The following is a 26943-nucleotide window of genomic DNA, read 5'->3' on the forward strand; positions in this document are numbered from 1 at the left end:
CTCACCATCCTGCGCGTCACCACACAGGTTGTGTTTGTCAGGGAGCCAGGTAAACGCAGTATTGCCATCAGGCAGATTCCATTTCTCTTACGAGTGAGGCTGAGGTTATTTTATATACTTCAGAGCAATTTACCTTTCCTTTCTTGTTAACTCCGTGTTCTGTCCTTGGTCCACTGTGCAATCAAGTTGTTTATTGTGTCCACAGTAAGGACAGTAACACACAACACCCTGCAGTGGTTATGAAGTGGAAAAGATGGATGTGCTTAGACTACTTGGCACCAGGTAAGTAAGTTCTAGGTAACAGCCTCCCCCTGAGCCCTGTCCCCCGGGGACCCTGAATGCTCTGATGAGATGCCCTCTCCCTGCCGCCTCATCCCTGCTTTTCGGAGCGTTACTGTGGCCCAGGACCCCACGGCATCCTCACACCAACACACAGCGGCTGCCCTGTTTGCACCCTTCCCCACTCACAACACCAGGCTCATGTCCCCCCCACATCTCCCTCCCCCACAGCCCCCACCTTGGAGTCCCAAACACCAAACAGCTCTGCACACTTCCCTGGCCCCACCTCCAGCCCTCCCACCCCAGGGAGCCCTTCCTCGGGGCCATCTGAGCCCAAGGGCTGTGGGCACGTCCCCTGGGCCCCACCTCATGCCCTGGGTCCTCACCACTGCTGCTGCTCCTCCCCTCATCCCTCCAGGGGGTGGGTGTGCCTGGCCCCCCAGTTCCCTAAACACCATTGGCCTCCCTCCTCCCAAAGCCTCCTCCACTGTGAGTGCCCCCCCACCCGACCAGAGCACGCCACTGTGTCTGTGATGGTCGTAGGTCTGGGCTCACTCTCCAGTGCCACTTCTGCCATGGTTCTTGGTGATGTCAGTCTCCATGGAGATAAGCTTTTCAGATCCTGGTGCTTTGACTTTCTCACCTCAGTGAGCTGTCCTTCATCCCCTGCGACGTCCACTCTCCCAGTCAGACCCCAGTCCTGTCATTACACCACCGCCACCCGCACCGTCTATGCCAGCCCTGTCCTCTACTCCCCACCTCCGTTTAAGCTCATACCTCTGGCACCCCAAGTTCAATGCTCCTATTGTACTGGGGCCTCTCCGACACCCCAAGTTCAATGCTCCTATAGCTCTGGGATCCACAGCATGTCCATTCAATCACCACTTCCGTCACCATTGCGCTGTCTTCACTGTTCCTGACCGGGTTCCAAGTCCACGATCCCATGTTGCAATCACTCCCTCGCACACATTCTCGCCTCCTTTGTGCGTTTCCTTTCTTTATTCGTTAGGAACAATCGGAGCCCTTGCTAGCCCAGCCCTCTGCCCAGTCCGTGCCAACATGACCACTCTGGTCCCTCTTCTCAATGGGGCCTCCCAGCACTGGCGGCGGCCACGGCTCCTGCCAGCCGCTCCCGGGCCCACCGAGCTCTCCTGGTCATGGAGCCGTCAGAGGGCACAGGATGTTTGTAGTTTCAGGAGAGAGACAATGGAAGCCTGTCGGAGAGAAGCCGGACAGGAAAAGTAACAGTGGAGAGGAGGAAGGCTGCTCCTTGCTGATAACATCACAAGTTTCCTGAAGGGGAGGCGATGGCTAAGGGGGTGTGGAGCTGTGTTACTCGGGGTGTGGAGCTGTATTACACAGGGTGTGGAGCTGTCCTCACACGGGGTGTGGAGCTGTGTTACACGGGGTGTGGAGCTGTATTACACGGGGTGTGGAGCTGTGTTACACGGGGTGTGGAGCTGTGTTACACGGGATGTGGAGCTGACCTCACACGGGGTGTGGAGTTGTGTTACATGGGGTGTGGAGCTGTGTTACACGGGGTGTGGAGCTGTGTTACACGGGGTGTGGAGCTGTGTTACACGGGGTGTGGAGCTGACCTTACACGGGATGTGGAGCTGTATTACACGGGGTGTGAAGCTGTGTTACACGGGATGTGGAGCTGACCTCACACGGGGTGTGGAGTTGTGTTACACAGGGTGTGGAGCTGTGTTACACGGGGTGTGGAGCTGTGTTACACGGGGTGTGGAGCTGTCCTCACACGGGGTGTGGAGCTGTGTTACACGGGGTGTGGAGCTGTGTTACACGGGGTGTGGAGCTGTGTTACACGGGGTGTGGAGCTGTATTACACGGGGTGTGGAGCTGTATTACACGGGGTGTGGAGCTGTGTTACACGGGGTGTGGAGCTGTGTTACACGGGGTGTGGAGTTGTATTACACGGGGTGTGGAGCTGTGTTACACGGGGTGTGGAGCTGTATTACACGGGGTGTGGAGCTGTGTTACACGGGGTGTGGAGCTGTGTTACACGGGGTGTGGAGCTGTGTTACACGGGGTGTGGAGCTGTGTTACACGGGGTGTGGAGCTGTCCTCACACGGGGTGTGGAGCTGTGTTACACGGGGTGTGGAGCTGTATTACACGGGGTGTGGAGCTGTGTTACACGGGGTGTGGAGCTGTCCTCACACGGGGTGTGGAGCTGTGTTACACGGGGTGTGGAGCTGTGTTACACGGGGTGTGGAGCTGTGTTACACGGGGTGTGGAGCTGTCCTCACACGGGGTGTGGAGCTGTGTTACACGGGGTGTGGAGCTGTCCTCACACGGGGTGTGGAGCTGTATTACACGGGGTGTGGAGCTGTGTTACACGGGGTGTGGAGCTGTGTTACACGGGGTGTGGAGCTGTGTTACTCGGGGTGTGGAGCTGTCCTCACACGGGGTGTGGAGCTGTGTTACACGGGGTGTGGAGCTGTATTACACGGGGTGTGGAGCTGTATTACACGGGGTGTGGAGCTGTATTACACGGGGTGTGGAGCTGTATTACACGGGGTGTGGAGCTGTATTACACGGGGTGTGGAGCTGTGTTACACGGGGTGTGGAGCTGTGTTACACGGGGTGTGGAGCTGTCCTCACACGGGGTGTGGAGCTGTGTTACACGGGGTGTGGAGCTATGTTACACGGGGTGTGGAGCTGTGTTACTCGGGGTGTGGAGCTGTCCTCACACGGGGTGTGGAGCTGTCCTCACACGGGGTGTGGAGCTGTGTTACACGGGGTGTGGAGCTATGTTACACGGGGTGTGGAGCTGTGTTACACGGGGTGTGGAGCTGTGTTACACGGGATGTGGAGCTGTCCTCACACGGGGTGTGGAGCTGTGTTACACGGGGTGTGGAGCTGTATTACACGGGGTGTGGACCTGTGTTACACGGGGTGTGGAGCTGTGTTACACGGGGTGTGGAGCTGTGTTACACGGGGTGTGGAGCTGTGTTACACGGGGTGTGGAGCTGTGTTACTTGGGGTGTGGAGCTGACCTCACACGGGGTGTGGAGCTGTGTTACACGGGGTGTGGAGCTGTCCTCATACGGGGTGTTGAGCTGTTCTTACATGGGGTGTGGAGCTGTATTTAAGCAACAGACACTTATTTGGGGTCTGAGGCTCTCTCTCTCTCTCTCTCTCTCTGAAAGAAGAAGTTTTAAAATAAAGCCCAGGACTTAAGTAGACCTCACTTTGGGCTTCAGTTCTGCCACTTCCCTGCTGCCTGACCCTGAGCCTCAGTTTCTTTGTCTGTAAACTGGGCTCGCGTGACCAGCTGGCTGGGAGTGTGGGCCTGAGGGTTACAATGGGTCGTGTCTGAGTATGCTCCCTAAAGCTCAGCCCTTCCCCTGGCCCCTGGTGACAGAGCGTGGGTACAGAGAAACCCCACTGGCTGTGACTCACCGAGGCTGATTTTTCTAGAAAGTTGCTCAATTCGTGTTTCAGCCGGTTCTTTGAAGCCCCCCTGGATGCGGGGGCGACGCGGCGCTGAGCGCACCTCTCAGCTCCTGCTCGGAGGCGGCTGCACGAGCTCCTTCATTTTGGAGCGAGATGAAACGATGCCGTTGGTACAGGGAGCCGTCTCTCCGGGCAGCCACGGGGAACTCAGATTGCCCGGGGGGAGGGCGGGCGCCCCGCGGAGGAGCCCGGTGTCTCTGCAGGAGCCACTTCCAATGATGCTGATGCCACCTTCTGCCCAGGTGCCTGAGCTCTGGCTCTGCTCCCTGGAGGTCCGCGTGTCTCAGTGCTCCTCGCGGATCGGGGCGGCTCCTCCCCTTGGCGGGAGGCTAGGCGGACAGGTGCCTGTCAAGGCCCTGGGAATGTGGGGGTGAGAATTCAGGTGGAGACAGACAGGCTTGTCTCTCTTCATTCAGAAAAAGAGATGATCGTCACGCTGAGTAAGCCAGGCTCCCTGAGGACTTCCCACAGCGGATGCCGTGCCTGGTTTTAGAGGAAAAGGGGGTGCAGGGGGGTTTGTGTGGAGCCTGTGGAGGGAGATTTCTGTGGCCGTGGCCCTCCCTGCTCGTCTGCACCTGCCGGGCTGGGCTCTGCTCACCTCAGCCCAGGTCTCCTCCCCCCGAACCCCATCCCACCGCCGGGGTCCTCGCCCCCTGCTCCTCCCCCAGGCCCTGCTTCCCCTTCCTGGGACTGCTGTTCCGGCCCATAGCAACGGTTGTTGCTATGATTCTTATTTATCGCTAATCAAGCTCATCTTGTTTTCAAAAGGACTGAGATGGACTCCAAAAATACATGAAAGGTTAAAACGAAGTACAGCAGCCCCCCTCCCGGTCCAGTTCCACTTCCCGGGGACTGGACTCAGGGCCCTGAGGCCCAGAAATATTAAAGGGAGGTCCCGAAATAAGCAACGGACACGGGCGTGGAGCAGAGCGTGCAATCTCCCGAGTCCCACTCGGTCCCGCCAGGACCCAGCTCCTCCCCGGCCGCATCCCTGCTCCAGGCGCCCCGCCCGCGGGCCTGAGGGGCCTCCGGCCTCCACTGGATGGGTGCGGCCTCGCAGGCTGTGCTTACGGCACCCGACGTCACTGCTGGCAGCTCCCTGTGCCCAGGAGAAGCTGGAAGTGCTCGTCACCCGCGTCCCGTCAGCAGCCGCCTGACCTCACTGACCCACGTCGCTCGCCACCCTTCTGTGGGCACCTGGGTTTAATGTCACATGGACACTCACCAGAACTGTTAATGTTCAAAGCTGACCTGGTTACCCAGCTCCACTGGCTTTTCACGGTCTTCCTCAAACCCCCATTTTCCCGTAAGTCCATTGCTTTAGCTTGTTTGCAGAACGCAGGTATAGTGTTACATCTGTTGGGTAATAACCACCACGTACACATTTAAAATAAACAAACAGCCCTAGCTGGTTTGGCTCAGTGGATAGAGCATCGGCCTGCAGACTGGAGGATCCCAGGTTCAATTCCAGCCAAGGGCAAATGCCCAGGCTGCAGGCTCAGTCCTCAGTAGGGGGCATGCAGAAGGCAGCCAATCAATGATCTCTTATCATTGATGTTTCCATCTTTCTATCCTTCTCCCTTCTTCTCTGAAATCAATAAAGAAATATTTAAAATAAAACTCCCTTACTCTGCCTCCACTCCTGCCTTGTCCCCTCTCAGCGCCCTCTGCGTCCACAGGCCGAGAGGGAAGGTGGCAGCAGCTTCAGACAGAGCTGACTCGGGGTCATATTCTGAGACCGACCCGCTGTTGACTCTGTGACTCACTCCCTGAGCCTGCGCTTCCCCGTGTGTGACGCCAGGAAGGTGGAAAGGCCTTTCTGGAAGCCGGTCAGAGGACAGGGACCCCGGGGAACACGCTGTCACAGCGGCGGGCGTCCGGGGAGTGGCCTCCCCGGGAACAGCGCCCCCATGGGGACCAGGCGTCACCTGTGCAGGTGCCCAGGGCCAACCAGAACCTCCAGGGCGGGCCAAAGCCAGAGAGCCTATCAGAATGCCCACAGGTGACGCCTGGTTCCATTGCTGAGAGATGAGGGTCCCAGCCATCCTTCCTGGTTCTGGCTCACCCCCTGGGTGGGAATGCCAGGGTCAGGGCCGGAAAGTTGGGCCTGCTTGACAGCTGGAAATACCCAAATGGAATTCAGTGCCTGTTCAATGTGCTCTGAATCACTGAAATGGGCACAATAACAGCCCGGTCACAGGCGCAGATTCTGAGATGCCCCTGGAGCGTGCTCAGAGCGGCGGCTGCGCAGAGCAGCTCCCGGAGCAATGCTGTTGGGTTGTACTCAGGCTCTCTGAGTCGGCTCCTGTGACTCTGCCTTGGAAAGCCAACGCTGTTCGGCGTACACAGACGCCACTGAAGGGAGACCCGCAGAGCAGCTTGGTTAGCTGAGCACATCGCCTGAGGTTGTCTGAGTGCCTGTCGGTGCCTGGCAGTGCCCAGCAGTGCTCCCTCAGCCAGCGCAGCCCTAAGCACCAGCGGGCTACAAACCATTGGACCATCTGCAGGAAACCACACAATGGGAAGGAGTGCTGGGCCGCCCGCCGAGGAGTCTATTGCGGGACTAACTTTGATCGTAAGAGAACCTGCAACCATCTCATTCCCATTGAGCTTCTGGGTTCAAATAAACTCGGCAGAAGATGGTAGTCTTACCACCTGATAGTGTGGTTTGAGACCCAAGCAAGGAACAGACCCACACGGGGCGGGGGGGGGGGGGGGGGGGGGGGGTCAGTACCAGTCCTTTCACTTGTAAAACTCATTTTTTTTTTTTCAAAGACGGCCCTAATGCCACCTCCTCTTTGTAGCTGCCTCAGCCCCCTCGGGCTGAGCGACTCAGTCCGCTGCCTGCCGGAGGCCACGCTCCCATCTCAGAGCCGGGGCCTGTGTCACCTCCCTGCGATCGCAGCTCCTGTGGACTCGGTGCGACCTCCATGACCCGCGGCCACAGAGCCCTCACGGGGAAGGAGCCACACGGTCGCCGTGGATTGATCAGTGGGTTCCCATCCCTCCCCCCCCCCCCCCAAGCCAGAGCCAAGGCACTGAACGTTCAGGGTCCTTCCAGAGCAGAGACGCGCCTGCCGGCCGGACCCACACACGCTGGCAGAGCCTGGCCCCACCTGGCAGAGGGCACCTCAGAGCATCAGGAGGACTGGGAGAGGGCCGTGGGCATCTGCAGAAGTGGCGCCAAACATTATTCATTCAACAAACATCCACCAAGGGTCACCAGGTGCCAGGCCACAGGTAAGGTCCGAGGCTGAAACCGGCCGTGGCAGTGAGTACCTGTGACAGGTGCTGGGACGGAGGGCACGGGGACCACGGGAAGGGAATGGACAGGACCTTGAACGTGAGGCAGCAGCTGCCTGGAGCGAGCACCGGGGAAGAGGCTCTCTGCTCTGCTCCTCTCCGACGGCTGAGGCACGAGGCGGCTTCTTCCCGCGCTCCGACTCCCAGGCCTACGTGCTCCCCACCTGTGGTCCTATCGGGGCAACACACGCAGCCCCAGAACCTGGCCCTCTGCTCCTCCTGCCTGACCGTCACCAAGGAAACAGAAGAGGCTGCAGGAGGTGGGCACAGATGCACAGACACAAGCTCTACCCTCGTGAGAACCAAACCCACACCAAAATTCACACCAAAACCCACATCAAAATCCAAACCAAAATCCACATCAAAATCCACACCAAAACCCACACCAAAATTCACACCAAAATCCACACCAAAACCCACACCAAAATTCACACCAAAATCCACACCAAAATCCACACCAAAACCCACACCAAAACCCACACCAAAATTCACACCAAAATCCACACCAAAACCCACACCAAAATCTACTGACTTGATCATTGTTGACAGCATTTTGAATGAAGCAAAGAACTTAACAAAATATATGAAAGATCTATTTTTAAATCACAAATGAACAGCAGATTTTCAAAGTTGCTTTTCTGATCAACCAGAAAAGACCATGTTTATTTCAGAGTAAACAGCATTAGGGTGAGACTGGCCACCGCCACGAGGCCGGGCGGCCACGCTGCTGGCTCCAGGAAGGACAGCCACCGGCGGGCGTGGGAGGGCCCAGCGGCCCAGCAGCGCCAGCCGGGCCCGGAGCTGCTGGGCAGGGCAGGGTGGGGAAGGGCAGCAGGGTGGACAGGTCAGTGACCCGGGCCTTCAGAGGCGTCGCCGTGACGTGTGACTCCTGCTCTGCAAACAGGCCCCGCCCGTGTGCTCACTCACAGCAGCGCATCGTAGTTCACCGAACCAGCAAGGCTGGTGCACGTCCTCTGTGTCCACAGCCCGCCAGGGGGAGCGGAGGGGAAGGCCGGCTGGCAGGCAGGGTGGAGCCAGCCCTGCTGGGAGCACAGACCTCGCAGGGAGAGACTGTGTGCGGGCCGGGGTGCGGGCACACCGGGGCAGGCTATGGAATCAGGGTGCCAGCAGCCTGGGCACAGCTGGGAGGCTGAGAGCAGAGATGGGCACCGCGTGGGCAGCCGTGCGGGCGGGGTAGGGGCTGGGGTGGCCCTTGCAGGAGTGTCTGAGGTGCAGGGAACCTGCGGGTGACGAGGCTGGAAGGGGTGCTCACGGCCAGGCCAGGGCCCCAAGGCTGGGGTGTACAGGTAAGCTGGATAAATAATGGGGGGGGCCCAAGCATGGGGTGTGCACATAAGCTGGATAAATAATGGGGGGCCTGGAACACGGGTGTACATGTAAGCTGGGTAAATAATGGGGGGCCTGGAACACGGGTGTACACGGGAGCTGGGTAAATAATGGGGGGCCTGGAACACGGGTGTACACGGGAGCTGGGTAAATAATAGGGGTCCTTGGTGTGTGCACCTGTTTGTTCATTCATTCAACTAAAATGTGCTGCCTGCGAACCTCAGCCCAGCGCAGCCTGGTCCCGGGAGCCGGGAGCCGGGGGCCGGGAGGGAGCCGGGGGTGGGCGTTGGGAGGGTCACTTGGCAGGTGGCATCGGCTCACCAGGCTCAGCCAGGGCCTCTGGCCGACATGGGAGGAGGCCCCTTCAGTGCTGGGGGTGGGGGTCAGGAAAGCGGCCGGAGCAGAGGGGGCAGCATGGTCAGGGGATTGGCCTGGAGTCATCCTCCTCTTCGCGCCCTCTGGGAAGTTCCCGCAGCTGCTCCGGAGGCTCCCGGTAGATGGACCGATTCCTGAGGCCGTGAGGACAGAGGGAAGGTGTGCCGAGAGCCGGCGCTGCCCTCAGGGCCCACAGCCCACCCAGCGCACCCTGGCTGCAGGGCGTTCAGAGAGGACGGGAGCTGAGGGACCCGCAGGGACCAAGAGCTGGGACACACCTGCCCGCCCTGCCCAGACCCGTGCCCCCGGCCCCACACTCACGGCCTGGGCTCCGGGTCCTCGCCCTTGTCCCGGCAGCAGCAGCAATAGACCAGGACGCCGATGACGATGAGGACCGCCACCACGCCGCCCGCGATGCCCGCGTACAGCGCCACGTTCATGGAGGCTGAGGGACAGAGAGCTGGCGGGCTGAGCACCGGGAAGCCCCGGCCGGGCCCCGGTCTCTCCCTCCCCGCATCCCAGCTCCCCACCCTGTCCTCCAGCCCAGGGAGCGGCCTGGGGCACCAGAAGGCCTGGGCTGGGGGGAGCGCCAGGAGGGCTGAGCGTGCTCTTCTGCCCGGAGCCGTGGACAGGACAAGGCCGGCGGCCCTGCTCTGTGCCCCCGCCTCCCCGTGCTCCCTGGGCCGGAGCGTCCTCAGGTCAGCCAGGCGTCCTCTGGCTTCCCCTGAGCTGGGAGGGGCCCGCCCCGAAGGATGCTCTGGCACCACTGTCCTGGGTGCTGTCGCCAAAGAAGCAAGGGAGCTGGACTGGCCTCCAGGCAGTGGGCTCACAGGGTGTCTTGCTGGTCCCCCACCAGGCCACCCTGCCACCCAGCCACCAGCCCACCAGCCCACCCGCCCACCTGCCCACCCGGCCACCCGGCCACCGGGCCACCCCGCCCACCCAGCCACCCGCCCACCCGCCCACCCGGCCAGCGGCACCTCTCCTCCCTGCCCGCCCCCACATGCGGCTCTTACGAGGCCTGACGGTCAGGGTGATGTTGCAGGACTCGGTCCCCACCTCGTTGCTGGAGGTGCAGACATAGTAGCCGGACATGTCCGTGGAGATGTTCCTCAGAGTCAGGGCGTGCCCCGCGCCTGGGAGGGAAGACGGGGGTGAGAGGGCACCAGGCGGAGGGGAAAGCGGGCGCAGCTGCTGGGCCGGGCTCCCTGGGGCCTGGAGACGCCCCCCATGCAGGACGGGCTGCGGGAAGCGAGCTGCTTACTCCCCGTGTGACTTCGGGCACCTAACAGCGTTGCTGCGCCCGGTGTCTTTATTTCTGACAGAGATGGTGCTGGTGCCTGCCTCCCGGGACACTGTGGGCATCAGACGAGGCCCCGTCCCTCAGGCCCACAGCAGAAGGCCCGACTGGCGGGGACTCCGGACACACCCCATACACACGCACATGGAATTCTGATTAGGGGTCACTATGACCCCTCCATGACCTTCAGAAATGAAAACCTGTAGCTGGGACGCATGTGGAGGAAGCTTTAGAAATCAGTGTGTGAGCACATGTGAGTGTGTGTATATGCATGTATATGTGAGTGTGAATATGTGAGTGTGTGTGGTGTGTGTGTGTATATGTGTGTGTGGTATGTGAGTGTATGTGATGTGTTAGTGTGTATGTGTATACGTGGGTGTAGTGGTGTGTGAATGTGTGTGTGTGTGAGTGTATATGTGAATGTGTATGGTGTGCGTGTATATGAGTGTGTGTGTATATGTAACTGTGAGTGGTATGTGTGTATATGTGAGTGTGTGTATGCAGTGTATTAGTGTGCATGTGTATATGTGAGTTGAGTGGTATGCGAGTGTGTATATGTGTGTGGTGTGTATGTATATGAATGTATGTGTGTGTGAGTGTGTGTGGTATGTGAGTGTATATGGTGTGTTAGTGTGTATGTGTATATGTGAGTGTATTATGTGAGAGTGTATATGTGAGAATGTATGTGTGTATATGTGAGTATATATGTGAGTGTATATGTGAGAGTGCATATGTGAGTGTGTATATGTGAGTGTGTATATGTGAATGTGTATAAGTGAGTGTGTATAAGTGAGTGTGTATATCTGGGAGGAGGGTGGGGAGGCAGCTGTCTGTCTCGACTCTTCACTGTCCACCATGTTCATGGCCATTTAACTGTGGGAGCCGCAGCTCTGAGTCAGGGGGAGTGCTACCCAGCCCTCCTGAACACAGGGGATGGCCCGAATGTCCTCACGGCGACCTTCCTGTGAGTCCCCGGCCTGTGGTGTGTGCCCGTGGAAGGAGAGGGGTGTCCACGTATTTGCATGTCCTGTGCTCTGAGGCGCTCTGCTGTGACCGCAGTTTTGAGAGGAGGGTTAGGAGGCCTTTGTTCTCCCTCCGGTGGCAGAACAAGCCTGTGCGGCCCCGCTGCTCCGCCCTGAGGGGACAGCCGACATGCAAACAGCACTGGCCACCGCCCGTCAGACATCCAGGGCCGCCATGGTCTCCAGGGACCAGTCCAGGCTCCTCAGCGTGGTCCCCGGGCTGGGTCTGGGCCTGGTCCTGCCTGCAGCCAGCCTCCCGCCCACTCCGCTCTCGCAAGGTGGCACCCCAGCTTCCTGGGCATGAGGTCCCTGCTGCTTCCCACACCCCCCGACAGAGGCGAGGGACGCGCCCGCCCACCCGAGGTCACAAACCAAGAAGTGGGAGGCGATAACGCGCATCCTGGTTAGGCCCGAGCAAGGCCCGCGCGAGGCCCCATTCCCCAGGGAGACAGCGCGCCGGGCGGCAGGGAGCGGAGCTCCGTGTGCTGTGGGGTTTGTAGAGGGAATGTGACCGCCGCCCGCCGGGTCCGGGGCTCCCTGAGGAGCAGAGTCGAATGACAGCGCCTGCTCCCACAGCCAGAGCGGCAGCTGGCGTCCCTGGCGCTCCTTCCTGAAGCCCAGGGCCTCAGCCTCCGGGCATAAGGTCCCTGGATTGTGGTCACAAGCGATGCTCATAAACTGAAGAGTCCAAGACCAGAACGGGTTTGGAAATCAGCGTTAAGGGTTAAATTAATCACATTTTTTAATGACAGAACTCTCAGAGCTTCTGATATGCTAATGAGCACTGGGTGGTGAGGGTGTAATGGTCTCGTTTTCTAAATAATGGGACTTTTAAAAGGGGGCGACTTGAGGAACCCACTTTGGGAAATGCTCTCGGACCTGGGCACACGTCCAGGTGAGTCAGGTTCCCTGCCGGAGCCGCTGAGCTGGGCCCGCGCTCAGGTGCATGGCCCAAGGATGGAGGGATGGCTTGTTTAGCAGGGACCGGGGCTTCCTACCGGAGTCAGCACCATCCTCCCGGTTCCTAAGCAAACAGCGGGCATGGACGGCTGCCCGGTGCATACGGGGCCCAAGACCTGCTCTGATCCCAGGGGGGCTCCCAAACCCCCTTTTTGGAAAGCACCTGATGGGTCTGAAGCTGTTTCTGCTGCAATGGTGACACCTTGTGGTCAAGATGGAAAACGCACAGGACAGCAGCTCCCACCTTCCCTCTGCTCCACGGAGCAGCCTGGTCTCCAGGCACTGAAGTCAGTTGACAAGAGCTAACTTTCCTCGTCTGCAGCTTGGCTGCTGCCTCTGTCCTCCATGATCTTCCCTGGCTGCTGGGAGAAGGGTCCATGCCCTCCTCTCTGAACCTCCTCCCTGTATGCTCCAGCCCCAGTACCACCCTCCCTCTCCCCCTCCCTCCCTTTATCTCTCCCGCATATCAAATTCCCGCTCCTTTCTGCTTTACAGAGGATGCTCAGAGGTATCCCACCCGGGATCTCCTTATCCTCCTCACGGCATTCAGGGGGAGGGGGGCTAGAACAAGGCCGTGGGGGACTTACAGCCCATGGAGACCCCGGGCCCTGTGTGCTGATCTGATTCCCTGCTCTCCCTGCTGGCTGCCCCCCCGCCCCCTGCTCAGCCAAAGGAAGCCCCTCTAATGGGGGGCCTCTGTCTTCCGGGAGGGGGAGCCCTGCTCCGTTGTCCACTGTGGACCGAGATGCTTCAGTGAGAAACAGGTCTGGTCTGGCCCCGCAGGAAGCAGTCGGGACATCTCTCTGCGGCTCTGAGGCAGGAATGCCACCCACCGCCCACGGCACCAGGGGCTCCTGTGGGCATTCCCGCTGGCCCACTCTCTCCTGCCCCCCAGGTCCCGAGTCTGACCAGGATGAGCTTCTCAAAAGCAGGCAAGTGCATCTCCTGAACCTGCCCCGTGTCCTCGGGGTCTCCCTCTGGGGTCCCTGAAGAATGAGGAAGCGTCAGCTTCTGACAATGGGGACCTTTTCTGCTGGTGGAAGTATTACTGTGAATGGGGTGCCCTCCTGGGGCGCCCCAGCAGGAGCAGGTGGCCTCAGGCCCAGGCAGCTCCCCTCCTGGGGCACGGGCTCCCTCCCGAGCACGCTCCCGGCTACTCGCCTCCCTCACGGCCGGTGCCCTGCGGCCTGGCCCACAGCAGCGCCAGGTGCCCACTATCTGCTGGCACCCCATGCCACCATGCTCTTATGCACCCTCCACAGCAGCCTGTGTGGTAAACAAGAACAACCGGGTGTATGCAGACACTGCAGCACAGAGAGGCCAGGTCACACAGCGTCCGTGCTGTCAGCCAAGCTCTGTGCTGCCCGCTCCAGTGCCCTCCTCGGGACCCGCTGTGACCCTCTGTGCCCGTCACAGTGCCTCTGGCTGTAAAGCTCGCAGCACCAGACCCGCTGCCACACTGTGCTGCCGGACGGACAGACCGAGCGGTGGCCATGGCATCAGACTTCTCCAGACACCGCCTAGCCTGCGCGTGCCTACTCCGCGCACCTCCCCACGCACATGCCTGCCCACGCACATGCCTGCTCACACACATGCCTACCCCATGAATATGCCTACCCACGCAGTACTTCTCCCTCCCTGTTCCCAGCCCACTGAGCTGGAAGACCCCCGAGACCAAGGGCACCTCTGGCCTTGTCTTATCTGTGAGAGCTCTGAGTGCAGCTGGCCCGGCAGTGTGGGCCCCGGCCCCCAGCGAGTATTCCCACACCATGGGCCCTGGGCCCAGCGGGTGCTCCCACACCATGGCCCTGGGCCCAGCGGGTGCTCCCACACCATGGCCCTGGGCCCTCCCCCAGCGGGTGCTCCCACACCATGGCCCTGGGCCCTCCCCTAGCGAGTGCTCCCACACCATGGGCCTTAGGCCCAGCGGGTGTTCTCACACCATGGGCCCTGGGCCCTCCCCCAGCGGGTGCTCCCACATCATGGGCCCTGGGCCCAGCGAGTGCTCCCACACCATGGGCCCTGGGCCCTCCCCCAGCGGGTGCTCCCACACCATGGGCCCCGACCCCCAGCAGGTGCTCCCACACCATGGGCCCTGGGCCCTCCCCCAGCGGGTGCTCCCACACCATGGGCCCTGGGCCCAGCGAGTGCTCCTACACCATGTGCCCTGGGCCCAGCGAGTGCTCCCACACCATGGGCCCCGGCCCCCAGCGAGTGCTCCCACACCATGGCCCTGGGCCCTCCCCTAGCGAGTGCTCCCACACCATGGGCCTTAGGCCCAGCGGGTGTTCTCACACCATGGGCCCTGGGCCCAGCAGGTGCTCCCACACCATGGGCCCTGGGCCCTCCCCCAGCGGGTGCTCCCACACCATGGGCCCTGGGCCCTCCCCTAGCGAGTGCTCCCACACCATGGGCCCTGGGCCCAGCGAGTGCTCCCACATCATGGCCCTGGGCCCAGCGAGTGCTCCCACACCATGGCCCTGGGCCCAGCGGGTGCTCCCACACCATGGCCCTGGGCCCTCCCCCAGCGGGTGCTCCCACACCATGGGCCCTGGGCCCTCCCCCAGTGGGTGCTCCCACACCATGGGCCTCGGCCCCCAGTGGTGCTCCCACACCATGGGCCCCGTAGTAAGGCCGGAGAACATTTATCTAGTGTTTGGATTTTCCCTCCCAGCTTGTTTCCTGACCAAAAGGTCAGACACCAAGCCACCCAGGACGAACGTGGTCTCCTGGCAATGGAACGGCCCTCACCACGCCCTGGCTGCTGTGTGCAGCCACAGGGGGTGCGCTTGTGGAAGTGGGATTCAGGGGAGTCTGAGCCTCGGAGGGGATGGAGACAGGAAGCTCCCACCCTGAGCGGGGCCGCGGGGCCGGACGTGAGGACAGAATCGCACTCAGAGCTGCGCAGGGCTCTCGCCAGTGACCGCTGTGCCCTGGGCCGAGGAGGCCGTCTGCGCTCCCACCACGGGCGTCTCACAAAGCCACCTCCGGGCGCTCAGCACCCCGACGGGAGGCGTGGCTCTGAGAGCCCGGTGCCCACGGAGACAGCCCGGACGGCGGTGCCCACGGAGACAGCCCGGACGGCGGTGCCCACGGAGACAGCCTGGACGGCGGTGCCCCCGCGGGCGGACGGCGGTGCCCACGGAGACAGCCCGGACGGCGGTGCCCACGGAGACAGCCCGGACGGCGGTGCCCACGGAGACAGCCCGGACGGCGGTGCCCACGGAGACAGCCTGGACGGCGGTGCCCACGAAGACAGCCCGGACGGCGGTGCCCACAGAGACAGCCCGGACGGCGGTGCCCATGGAGACAGTCCGGGACAGCGGTGCCCACGGAGACAGCCTGGACGGCGGTGCCCCCGCGGGCGGACAGCGGTGCCCACGGAGACAGCCCGGACGGCGGTGCCCCTGCTGGCGGGATGTCCCCTCGGGCGGGACCTCCTTCGGGGCCCTGCAGCCTGCCGATCGGCTGCGGCGGGTGGTACCTGGTGGGCCCCTCCGCTCCTGGTTCTGCAGGTCGAAGCTCCGCCACTGGTACTGCGGGGCCGGGGAGCCCTCCCTGGACTGGCAGGTCAGCTGGATGTCGCTCCCGATCACGGTCTCGCCCAGGACGCTGCAGTCGGGTTTGGAGGGCGGCACTGTGGGGAGGGGCCGAGAGAAGGCGTGAGCAGGTGGGGCTCGGGGACAGCCACCTCCCCCGCACCCGCCCACACGTGTGCCGTCCTGTCTGCTCACAGCCCAGAGCCGAGAGGTGAGCGCTGAGGTCAGCCCACAGCGGCCTGTCCCATGGCAGAGCAGCGCACACTGTCCCCTCTATCCCAGCAGCCCTACACCCCCATGTGGGGACCCGGAGACCTCAGACCTCAGCTGGCCGGTGACCGCTCTGACAAGACCCCGATGCCCCTGAATACCTGGTGCGGGCAGAGTGCTGGGACGGAGCAGGGGACGCTGTGGGCTGGAGGCCGCCGCAGGGCCTGCGCCTCCCACCGAGGACACCAGGGGGCGCCAGAGGCTGGAGGCTGTGATCCCGTGGGCAGGGGGCAGGTGCCCCAGGCAAAGAGGCCTCCTTGGGTGACCAGGACCTTGTGCCTCGTCCAGCCTGGGAGGGTGGTGCCACCTAACTAATGCCCTTGTGGGTAAATCACCCCCGCAGGGGAAAGAAAATTTTGTTTTTTAAGAGAGACTGCTGAATTTCTTAACATACAGTACAGTATGATCTCTCACTCTTTTTTTTTTTTTTAAGCAAAACATGGGCACACCCTCCAGGCACCCTCTCCAGGCGCCCCCTCCAGGCACCCCCTCCAGGCACCTGTCCAGGCTCCCCCTCCAGGCGCCCCCTCCAGGCACCCCCTCCAGGCACCTGTCCAGGCTCCCCCTCCAGGCACCCCCTCCAGGCACCTGTCCAGGCTCCCCCTCCAGGCACCCCCTCCAGGCACCCATCCAGGCACCCCGCAGCACCCGTGCCGACCACTGGAAGGGGCACTCACCCAGGACCAGGAGGCGGACGCGGGCCTTGGAGGTGCCGCCCAGGTCACTGAGCAGCGAGACGGAGCACTCGTAGGTGCCGTTGTCGTCCATGGTCAGCTGGCTGATGGTGATGGAGGCGTCGGACTCCTCGACGTTGCCCGACAGGTTGGCACGGTTCTTATAAAGGTCGCCGTAGTTGTATTCTTTGGTGGAGAAGGCCCAGGCGAGCACGCTTTCCTGGAGGAAGGAGAGATGCGCCTGGCCTTCACCTGAAGCTTCGGCGCGGCCCTTCCTCCAGGCACTGCCGACCCTAGGCCCCACCCGCCCAGAGCCGATGCCAAGCCTTTGGAGTCTATTCATTCACCTATTTAGCCAAAAGGAACCCGGAACTGCCTGAGATCGGTTCTTCCTCCACGGAAGCCCCTGTGCCACGTCCCCTGCCCCCCCCCCCCCGCCCTTGCTGCCCGTGGCTCACCGAGTGGCTCCACAGCAGCTTGTCCCACTGGATGAAGCCCTTCCGCTCGGCCACGGAGGTGCGGTAGGTGCACGGGAGGGTGACGCTCCGGCCCCGGGCGGCCCGCAGCACTTCCCGCGGCGTCTCCACGGAGATGGCGGTGACGGCCACCCAGACTGGAGGTCAGGGGCGGGGGCAGGGTGAGGGCACCGGCATGCCCAGGCATCCTCCCTGCCGCGGCCACAGCCCCACACCCCGCCTCCCTGCGGCCTCGGGCCAGCCTGCCGCCAGCCTCCCCTCCCCTGCTGCCATCCTCCCCTCCCCTGCTGCCATCCTCCCCTCCCCTCCTGCCAGCCTCCCCTCCCCTGCTGCCATCCTCCCCTCCCCTCCTGCCAGCCTCCCCTCCCCTGCTGCCATCCTCCCCTCCCCTCCTGCCATCCTCCCCTCCCCTCCTGCCAGCCTCCCCTCCCCTGCTGCCATCCTCCCCTCCCCTGCTGCCATCCTCCCCTCCCCTCCTGCCAGCCTCCCCTCCCCTGCTGCCATCCTCCCCTCCTCTGCCGCCATCCTCCCCTCCCCTGCCGCCATCCTCCCCTCCCCTCCTGCCATCCTCCCCTCCCCTGCTGCCATCCTCCCCTCCCCTCCTGCCATCCTCCCCTCCCCTGCTGCCATCCTCCCCTCCCCTGCTGCCATCCTCCCCTCCCCTGCTGCCATCCTCCCCTCCCCTCCTGCCATCCTCCCCTCCCCTCCTGCCATCCTCCCCTCCCCTGCTGCCATCCTCCCCTCCCCTCCTGCCATCCTCCCCTCCCCTGCTGCCATCCTCCCCTCCCCTCCTGCCATCCTCCCCTCCTCTCCTGCCATCCTCCCCTCCTCTCTTGCCATCCTCCCCTCCCCTGCTGCCATCCTCCCCTCCCCTCCTGCCATCCTCCCCTCCTCTCCTGCCATCCTCCCCTCCTCTCCTGCCATCCTCCCCTCCCCTGCTGCCATCCTCCCCTCCCTTGCTGCCATCCTCCCCTCCCCTGCTGCCATCCTCCCCTCCCCTGCTGCCATCCTCCCCTCCCCTCCTGCCATCCTCCCCTCCCTGGCCAGAGCGTCTATTCCCGCATCTGCGGCTCCACGGGTGACACACAGCTCCTCCGGGCCACGGGAGGAAGTACATGGCACAGAGTGAGTGAGTCTAAACAGGGCTCCCTCATCCACTAACGCACGGCCCCCGTGGCCCCCCAGCCCCCGGCCTGCGTTCCCCTGGGAGCGGGCCGCGTGGCCAGAGCCTGACGGGACGGGCACTTCGCGTGGAGAGGGGGCTGCCCGCGGCCTGGCCCGCCCGCTCGCTCCCCTGCGTGTGCTCGGCCTGCTGGCCTCGCCCACCGCCCCGTCCCGGTCTGCTCCCGAGGAGCTCCGTGTTACAAAGGAGAGTCACACGCCTGAACCACCAGCACCAGGTGGGCGGGCGCGGGGAAGGAAGGGGACGGCTGAGGGTTAGGGTCGCTGGGACCGGAGCTGGTGGACTGTGAGGGGAGAGGCGGAAGTGAATGGACGGGGAGGGCTCGTAACGCAAAGGGGAGCACCTGAGCGGAGCCAGAGCGGAGGCAGACGCTGTGTGTAACCCCGGCGGCCTCTGTGGGTGGGTCGTGGCCCCAGGCACCCCTCCGTGTGCCATAACCCCCTGGGAATGACCCGGGTTTAGGGACGTCACGCCCACAGCGCCCACACAGCCGGACCCTGGCGCTCACGCCGGGGCAGTGCGGGCTGGGGCTTCGATGGCCATTCCCCCATCTCCCCGCCCCCTCCCCGCCCCCTCCCACCTCCGGGAACGAGCAGGTCCTCCACCTCTGGGCTCAGGTGGTAGCCTTGGGGCCCTGGATTCCTCTTCTGTGGGATCTTCATATCCCTGCTCAGGGGAGGGGCCCCGGGTGGGACATCTAGCCTGTGATCAGAAAACTAAAAGTGGAAGGATTCTAGAAATTTCTAGAGCCTTCCAATCACTTCTTTCCACTTCCTTGCACAGGTCTGTTGGGCCCCTTCCTCCCAGTTGCCCCGGATTGCCCCCCCCCCCTCAGCCCCTTATAGTACTTGCCTCCCTAGAGCTGTCCTTCAGGCTCCAGAATGTCCCTCCCTCCTCCTCACTCCCCTTGCTCCTCAAGTGTGAGCTCCCCACACACCCACCGTCCACCGATGCTGACTCGCCCAGGGGCTGAGCACTGATGGTGCAATGACAGCTAACCTTCCCCTGGGGTGGGGTGGGGGTGTAACACGTTGGGAGAGCAGGTGCCGCACCGGCCTGGAGGGTGGCGCACTCTCGCACTGTGCCCTGGGCGGAGAGGAATCGCCCACTCTCTCCCAGGCAGGGCGGTGCCAGCGCCACCCTGAGCTCCTGCTCCGAGAACCGCGGTCATGAAGGGCCATCGCGCCCCCGGGAGGGCGGTTCGGAGACAGACGCTGGAGCCCAGCTGCCCGGGTGCCACCTCACCCTGACTCACCAGCTGTGCAACCAGGGCACCTCTCTGTGCCCCGGCTTCCTCAGCTGCAAGATGAGGAGCCCTGGCCAGGTGGCTCAGTGGGTTAGAGTCATCCCCTACGCCAAGGCTGGGTGGGGGTTCAGTCCCCAGTCAGGACGCATTTGAGAAGCAGCCAATGAATGTGTTAATATGCAGAAGAAAAAAAATCAATCTCTCTCTCTCTCTCTCTCTCTCTCTCTCTCTCTCTCTGTCTCTCTCTTAAAGTCAACAAATAAGCACATTTACAATGAGGATGGTGCTATCTAACCCCAGGTGGCTGTGAGGGTGGAATGACGATGCATTTAGCGCGCACACCCTTCCCCCAGCACAGAAGCAGGTCCCAGAGATGTCTGTGTCTCCTCTGCTGAGCTGTGTTTGCTTCATCGTCACATCCCCGAGCCCAACCAATGCCTCCACACGGGACCTGCTCTAGCAAATGAACGAGGTGCAGAGCAGTCACGCTTCCCACGTGGGGAGGATTCACAGCCCAGACACCTGGTGGAAGACCTTCCCACAGATCACTGGAAAATGCAAAAAAAAAAAAAAATTTTAAATCAAGTAAAGGAGCCGCTCCTGGGGGAGGCCAAGTCTGCAAAGCGCCCCAGACGGACCGGGCGGGCGGTTAGCCTCCCTCAGGGGCGGCTGGAGACCAGCCGCAGCCGCAGCCTCGGAGCTTGTAAATAATCCCGTTTGTTAAGGAGATGAAGTGTCTCCCGAGAGCTCCCGGGAGCAGCACCCCCAGGAGGGTAATGAAGTGCTTGACGGACTGGCTGCTGCAGGCCGCACTGCGGCTGGGGGACCCTGGGGCTCCGGCAGGACTGCCTCCCTTAGGAAGCCCGTCTGCTCCCGGGCTGCCCCCTCGGGAGCGGGAGCTGGCGCTGAGGCCAGAGGCAACGGCCCGCCCGGGCCTGGGCACAGGCTCTGGTGTGGGAAGAGCTGGCCTGTGGGAGGGGCCCTCCTGCTCGCATGGCCTCTTGTGGGAGATGAGGGTTAGGAATCGATGAATGTTTGTTGAACGTTTTGTTCAACACGGATCTTAGAATCTGCAAATGCCAATCAACCCACTGATTTTCCCCTTGGCTCAGTGCGAGGCGCGGGGCAGCCGCCGGCGTGCTCACGGCGCCTCCCCCGGGCACCCCCCGGGAACGCCCAGCCCTTACTGCGCCGCTTTTACGTAATTTCTCTCTGTAAGCGCAGTTGGCATACGGTATCACACTAGTGCCAAGAACGCAGTATAGTGATTCAAAATGTGTATCCTTCCCATGTGCTCACCTCACCACGTCCCCCTCCGGCACCCGATGGGCCATGACCGTGTCATCGCTGCAATCCCTTCACCGTTTCCTCCAGCTCCGCCCCTCCCGCTGGCCACCGTCAGCTCAGTCTCTGATTCTGTGCGTGTCTTTGTTTTTGTTTGTTTGGGTTTATTGGGTTTCACATGTAAGTGAAATCCTGCACACGTGTCTCCCTCTGGCTTATTTCACGTATTGTAGTGTCATGCCCTCGAGGGCATCCCTGCTGCCTCCAAGGGCACTGCCTTCCTGCCCGGGCTGCCTGTCTGCACCACGTCCCCTCCAGCCATTGGTCTCTCTGGGCTCCTGGGCGGCTCCCGCGTCTTGGCCGCTGGGATATGCTGCAGCGAGCGGAGGGTGCGGGTGGCTTTCAGTTAGTGTTTTCGTTCTCTTTGCCGGCTCTCAGGGCCCTCAGGCAGCTGTCTATCCCGGGCACCCTCTTCCCGTCGATGAGGGTGGGTGGGTGCAGGCCTCCTTCCCTCTCCAGACAGGGCTCCTTCCCACCCCAACGCGTCTGCACGGAGCTGAGGGCTAAGACGGCCTCGCTGACCGAGTGGTTCCTGCACAGTCCCTGCCCAGACCGGTCAGAGGTCACCGCCAGCAGCATCCCACTGGAGCCTAATGACGTGTTCACTGCTGTGTGAAGCAGGGGTGGGGGCCCTTTTTTCTGTCAGGGGCCACTTGGATATTTATAACACCATTCATGGGCCACACAAAACTATCAACTTAAAAACCAGCCTGCTGTATTTGGTCAAACATTAGATTAATTCACCCCTAAGGCCTTGGCAGGGCGAGACCAAATGATTTCTCAGGCCTTCCGCGGCCTGTGGGCCGGACGCTCCCCCCAGTGTGAAGGAGTGGAGAGTGGGAGAGGGCGGGGCTGTGGGACAGGACCGGACAGGAACGGCTGCCTGAGGGACCGGGTTCCGAGGCGGGCCGTGTGCAGGGGCTGGGCCAGCCTGTGAGCGTGTCTGCTCAGCCGCTCCCCACCGCACAGAGAGCACAGACCCGCCGCAGGATGGTGACAGCTGACTGGGGTCAGGGGTCACCGGGCCATTTGGGGGGGGTTGTGCATTTTTAGTTTCCAAACGACCTGAAATAGGTACCAGTGCTCCTGGAACCATATCACCCGCTCTGGTTTGTAAATCAACAGGCAGCGTGGCACCGCGGAGGACCGGGCCTGTCCCAGGGCACAGCCGGCCGGAGCCAGGGCCCCCCCACCCCCCGTGCCTCTCGGGGTCTCTCTGCTCCCCGCCGGGCAGAGGTGAAGAGACCTGAGCGGCTGCGGCTCCAGGCAGGAGCTCCCAGAGGGAGACTGAGGACAGGGGAGGAGCAGGGGGGAGCCCTGCCCGGGCCTGGGAGGGCGGTGAGCTGGCAGCTGCCCCGCCCGCCCATCTCCGTGACCTTTGGAGTGTCTGCCCGCTGCCAGGCCCGCGGGGGTTTATGGCCGCCTGACTCACAGGCAGAGAAAAGGCCGCTCGGGGCACTGCGTGGCCAAGGGCGGGGAGGACGGCGGGAGGAGGCGGTTCTGGGGTGACAATTGGTGCCCGGGGCAGGCAGAGAGGAGATAAACCCGAGTGTCGCCAAGGCCAGGGGCAGCCTCACTCTAGCACCCTCGGAGTCTCACCACCCCTGAGTCCGAACAGCACCCTGTTCCCCCCGGGGTTTTGGAGACAGATCCTGTCACCACTCCCCTGGCCGCTGAAGTCACCCCTCGGCCATGAGGCCAGCTGGGGGACCCGCCCTGCTTCCACTTGCTTTCCGTCCGGTGCCCCAGGCACGGTCCCCATGGCACTCTGACCTCGGTAACGGGTGGACAGGTGCAGACTGAGCTGCCAGCCGCTGCAGTCAGGCCCGGGAGCGGGCGTTAAACCTGCTCCTCGAGTTCCAAACGCAGCCCTGACCCGGTGGCCCACAGAGTCGCCTGGTGACTTTTCCAGAATCACAGGGGGTCTAGGCCCGCCCCTCAGGGTTCCAGTTCAGAAAGTCTGGGGCAGCCCGGACGTTCGCTCCCGGGTGACTCCCTGGGCAGCGGGGTTGCTGGCCGCTGCCCTCATCCCGCTGTGCCTCTGCACACCTGCTCCCTCAGGCCGCCCGTGTGTGGCATCCCTCAGCCCGCTGCACCAGGACGGGCCTTCAGTCCGGGTCACCCCGCTGCAGGCAGAGTATCTCCCGGCTCCTGGCCTCCCTGCGAGCACTGGCTGATCGCACCCAGGCTCCGGCAGGGGGCGCCCTGGAGCCAGGTGGCGCCATGGCCCTAGGGACTGGAGTGGCTTTGGGGCTCACCACCTCCGAGCAGGGGGAGGTGCACTGGTCACTGACGCCAGCCGGGCTCTGGGCAAGGGTCACTCTCATACGCGATTCTCTGCCATCAGACGTGCAAGGCTGAGGCCGAGCCCTGGAGACCTCGCCGCCCGGGCCAGGTGCCTGCGCGGAGCTAAGGCACAGGCTCAGATGTGCGGCCTCCCGAGCCAGTGGCCGACAGGAGCCTGGCACTCAGAGGGCCAGGTGGGAGGCACTGAGGGGCGTTCCCCTGCTGCGGGGAGGGCTGGGAACTTAGAAAGCTGGTTTCTGCCGAAACCCACCGTGGATCAGCACCCACTGGTTCAGTGCATTTGTTTAGATTCGGGGGGGGGGGGGGAGGAGGCCTGAGGGGGGGAGGGTAAGGGGAGAGAAAAAACATATTTTCTCCTCTAGAGAAATATTTCTCCTCTATAAAAATATTTGAGGGTGATGGATTCCTTCACTTCTCTGGGCAAAGCAGTATTTTCCCAAGTTTTTCTCATTTCCGCTTCAAGGAGGGCTCCTCTAGTTCTAGGGCGGTGGGTCATGTGTGTGCGTACGTGTGTGTGTGTGTGTGTGTGTGTGTGTGTGTGTTATCATGTCTTCAAAGACTTCAGGGCCTTGGGCCCACTGTTCAGGGATGCTTTTCCTGGTGGGTTCCTCTCTCTGACCCTCTTTTCCTGCCGCTGGGACTGTCACCACGCCCAGTCCTCATGGGGTCTGACGACCAAAAAAATCCCTGGAGTTCTGGGCTCAGGTTGAAGCATTTCCTCTAGCAGCCTCTGGGGGGCGACATCTCTGGGCTCCTCCCCAGGCATCCTGACTCTGGGCACAGGTCTGCCAGATCAGCGCCCTCTGGCCATGAGGAACCAAAGTCTAGTTATTTTCTGTACCTACACCTGCCCGCACCGATCGTAAGAGGCATTGACTGAATGCTCCTGGGTGCCAGGCCCTCTCCCTCCATCTTTACACCCACGACCTCTGTGCATGTCGGTCAGCACCTCAGCACCTGCACCTTCGAGGTCGTCCTGCCCGTTTCACAGGTTAGGAAGCGGAGGTGGTTGGGGTGAACGTGCCCACACCACAGCGAGTGAAGGAAGGGCCCCGTGGGAGGCCTGGGAGGAAGCAGTGTTTGTCAGTGACGTTAGGACTGTCAGGCCACAGCTAGTCACTGTTCAATTCTCCAAACGAGCTGCTTCTGCCTCATCCCCCACGCCATCTTATGTGGTATCTGCTTCCTCCGCAGTCTAAGGGGCTGGGCCTCTTACCAGCTGGGAGATGCTCCGCCCGGGACACCAGCCAGACCTAAGCTAGGACTGGGGAGTGCAGATGCAGAACGGAAGCAGGGCGAAGGCCTTCCCTCCACTCCGCTCCGCCTCCTCCGGGAGCCCTCCGCTCTCCGCTCCTTCCTCAGGGCTCCTCCCTCGGTCCCTCAGGAGCCTGGTGGAGGGCCACCTGGGTGCTTCTAGGTTTGACCTGTGAGGGCCTTCGCTGTTCATATGCACGTGGCAATGGCCATTTCTCCCCCAAATGTTTTCACTCAGTGAACTGACCTGCGACCTGAGCTGGCCATCCAGCCTGGGTCCTCTGCCCAGGGCTCCAGCCCATCCTCTGGTAAGGAAGGGAAGGTGGTGGGCACGGTTCTGGCCTGGGCATGGGGGAGGAAGCGGGCAGAAACACACTTAATCTCAACACAAGCCCAAGAACGTTCCTCCTCACCGGGGGAGACAAACGACCCTCCGGGCAGCGCAGAGCTAGGGCCGCTTTGCATTCTACGCTGGGTGAGCATTTTGTTTTGAGTTTATTTCCTAAGCCAATCTACTTTCTTTTTATTCAGATGTGGGTTGCATGGATGGGGGAGGGAAAGGTGGGCATCACAGCCCAGCCAGCCGGATAGTCGCTGCTTTTCAGCCCCGTCCCAGTCCCACCTGGGTCTGTCGGCTGAGCCTCACCCTTTGGTGCCCGCACAAACCATGGTTCAGTAAAGAGCTGTCGGCAGAGGGAGTGGACCCAGGCCCTGTAACCTAGTGACCAGGCCTCTTGGGCCCCAGTCAGATGGACCACCTGGTGTGGGCTTGAGGGAATCGGTCTTTTCTAGATCTATTTCCAAGCTCTACCCAGCCCTTCCCCGGAGCCAGGCCACCCTCCACCCAAGGGCCCCGCGGCCAGGAGTGGAGAGATGAGGAAGGTGGAGGCCTGGGGCCTGGGAGGGTGGTCTGGGCGCGGCCGGCGGGTTCTGGGGCTTGCCTGTACAAGGTGATTATTTTTTGTTGTTGGCTTTTAGAGAGAGTGGAAAGAAGGGGGAGAAACAGAGAGAGAAACATCGATGTGAGAGAGACACATCAACTGATTGCCTCCTGCACTTTCCCTGAATATCATGCCTGCAGTTGAGGTCTGTGCCCTGAACTGGAATCAAACTCGGGACCCTTCAGTCTGAGTCAAACCAGCCAGGCACTCGGCTGGAAGCTGAGCTCCACCTCATGGAGCCTCCTCTGTGCTTCCGGCTACGACCCTCCGCTTCCCTCCTTTCTCCCCAGCGCCCTGGAGCCTGCAATAGCTTCTACATCGCAGGCTGATGGCTTTCTCAGGGTTGTCAAGTACACCGGGTGAATTCTACTCGTAAATTCCCAGCCCCCATCTCTCCCTCCCCTTCCCATTCCCATTCCGATGCCCGCCATGGACCCTAATGCCAAGCTTCCATCCATCCCAACTCTAGGGACTCCACGGTCTCCCACAGTGACATGGCTTGGACTCAGCTGCGGGTCCACAGCTGTCTAGTTTCGATTTTGTGGGGCCCCGTCTTCTGAGTTCTCGGGGAGCAGAGAACCAGAGGCCGGGGAGCTGGGCCTTGGGAAGGGACTGTACAGCTTCTGTTTGTTCTTGTTGCAAGGCTGTCTTCTGCCCTGGGAGTGGTATTGGGCCAGGTGAATTGCCTTTCTGCCTCAGTTTCCCTGTATGTGGTGCAGATGTTAACGCCTTCACATTGACTTTTTCTCTGGTTTTAAGGCAAAAGCTAATATCTCAAGTAGTGAACATGTCTAGATCCATAGATCCTGGATTTCCCAGGAAAAACTCAATTTCAAACACTTTGTCCCAAGGTTCAGATCCTGTGACCCTCTATTCTGATTTGGGGTCAGAAAATACGGATTTGCTAATTCTTCGTTTCAGAAAAGGGCTGGGCCCCTATTTACTAATTTGGGAATGAGAAACCTTCTGATTGTGGGTTCTGGACCGGAACCCACCGCCTGGAAGACAGTGTGTCATTCTGCCCAGCAGGGCACAGCTGTGGCCCGGGGGCCTCCGGGGAGACGTGCCCACCCTGGGCGCTGGGCAGGGAAGGGCTTACTCACCCGCACAGAGCACCCACAGCACCCGCGTCGTCCCCGCCATGGTCCTCTGCCTCGTCGCCACAAGCTCAGCCGGGAACCGGCAGCACCCAGGCAGGTGGCTGACTCCTTAGAGCGCCCCAAAGTGTACGAGGGCTTCTCTTCCTGGTCCCCCAGCTCAGGCTGGCCCCACGCCCCGCCCCGTGCCTGGAACGGCAGGTGCACTCGCCTGTGGGGCTGGACTTGCGCTCCACCTCCTCCACCCAAGGCCCCAGACGGAACCTGCCCGCCTTCTTGAACTCTCTCTTTCTGCCTCTTCACCTCTTGACAGGTGTACAAAGTCCTGGGCTTCCCTATGATGGACAGGAAATTGGCGCCTCGTAATAGAACGGGAAATGATCTCAGAGACGAGTCCGAAGCCAGTTAGAGAAGGGCGTTGCCCACAATCTGCACCACCCCGAGGCACAGTATGGCCCTCTGACCCCTCCCCATCCACAAGCCCAGCCCACGCTAGACCCGTCATGAGAGACAGGAAATCTGTCCCCTCAGAGAGCTGACCGCCTGGG

The 26943-nt window shown here is 61.9% G+C and overlaps 1 protein-coding gene and 1 long non-coding RNA gene across 2 annotated transcripts; both read right to left on the minus strand.

Annotated features, from left to right (window-relative positions):
• Positions 1 to 7686: 7686 nt before the first annotated feature.
• LOC123652523 lies at positions 7687 to 8628 on the minus strand. Its single transcript, XR_006741898.1, has 2 exons — positions 8534 to 8628; positions 7687 to 8354 (listed from the first exon to the last, which is right to left on the minus strand). It is a non-coding gene; the product is annotated as an uncharacterized LOC123652523 (long non-coding RNA).
• Positions 8629 to 8781: 153 nt separating this feature from the next.
• On the minus strand, positions 8782 to 26591 carry GPA33 (glycoprotein A33). The gene is made up of 7 exons (XM_036442437.2): positions 26402 to 26591; positions 17006 to 17160; positions 16551 to 16767; positions 15549 to 15701; positions 9799 to 9918; positions 9104 to 9227; positions 8782 to 8916 (listed from the first exon to the last, which is right to left on the minus strand). Exons 1-7 carry the CDS (start codon positions 26439 to 26441, stop codon positions 8826 to 8828), a joined length of 900 nt encoding a protein of 299 aa, XP_036298330.1. The 5' UTR covers positions 26442 to 26591; the 3' UTR covers positions 8782 to 8825.
• Positions 26592 to 26943: the final 352 nt, after the last annotated feature.

This window comes from Pipistrellus kuhlii, unplaced genomic scaffold (genome assembly GCF_014108245.1).
Source record: "Pipistrellus kuhlii isolate mPipKuh1 unplaced genomic scaffold, mPipKuh1.p scaffold_m20_p_18, whole genome shotgun sequence".
Classification (NCBI taxonomy): domain Eukaryota; kingdom Metazoa; phylum Chordata; class Mammalia; order Chiroptera; family Vespertilionidae; genus Pipistrellus; species Pipistrellus kuhlii.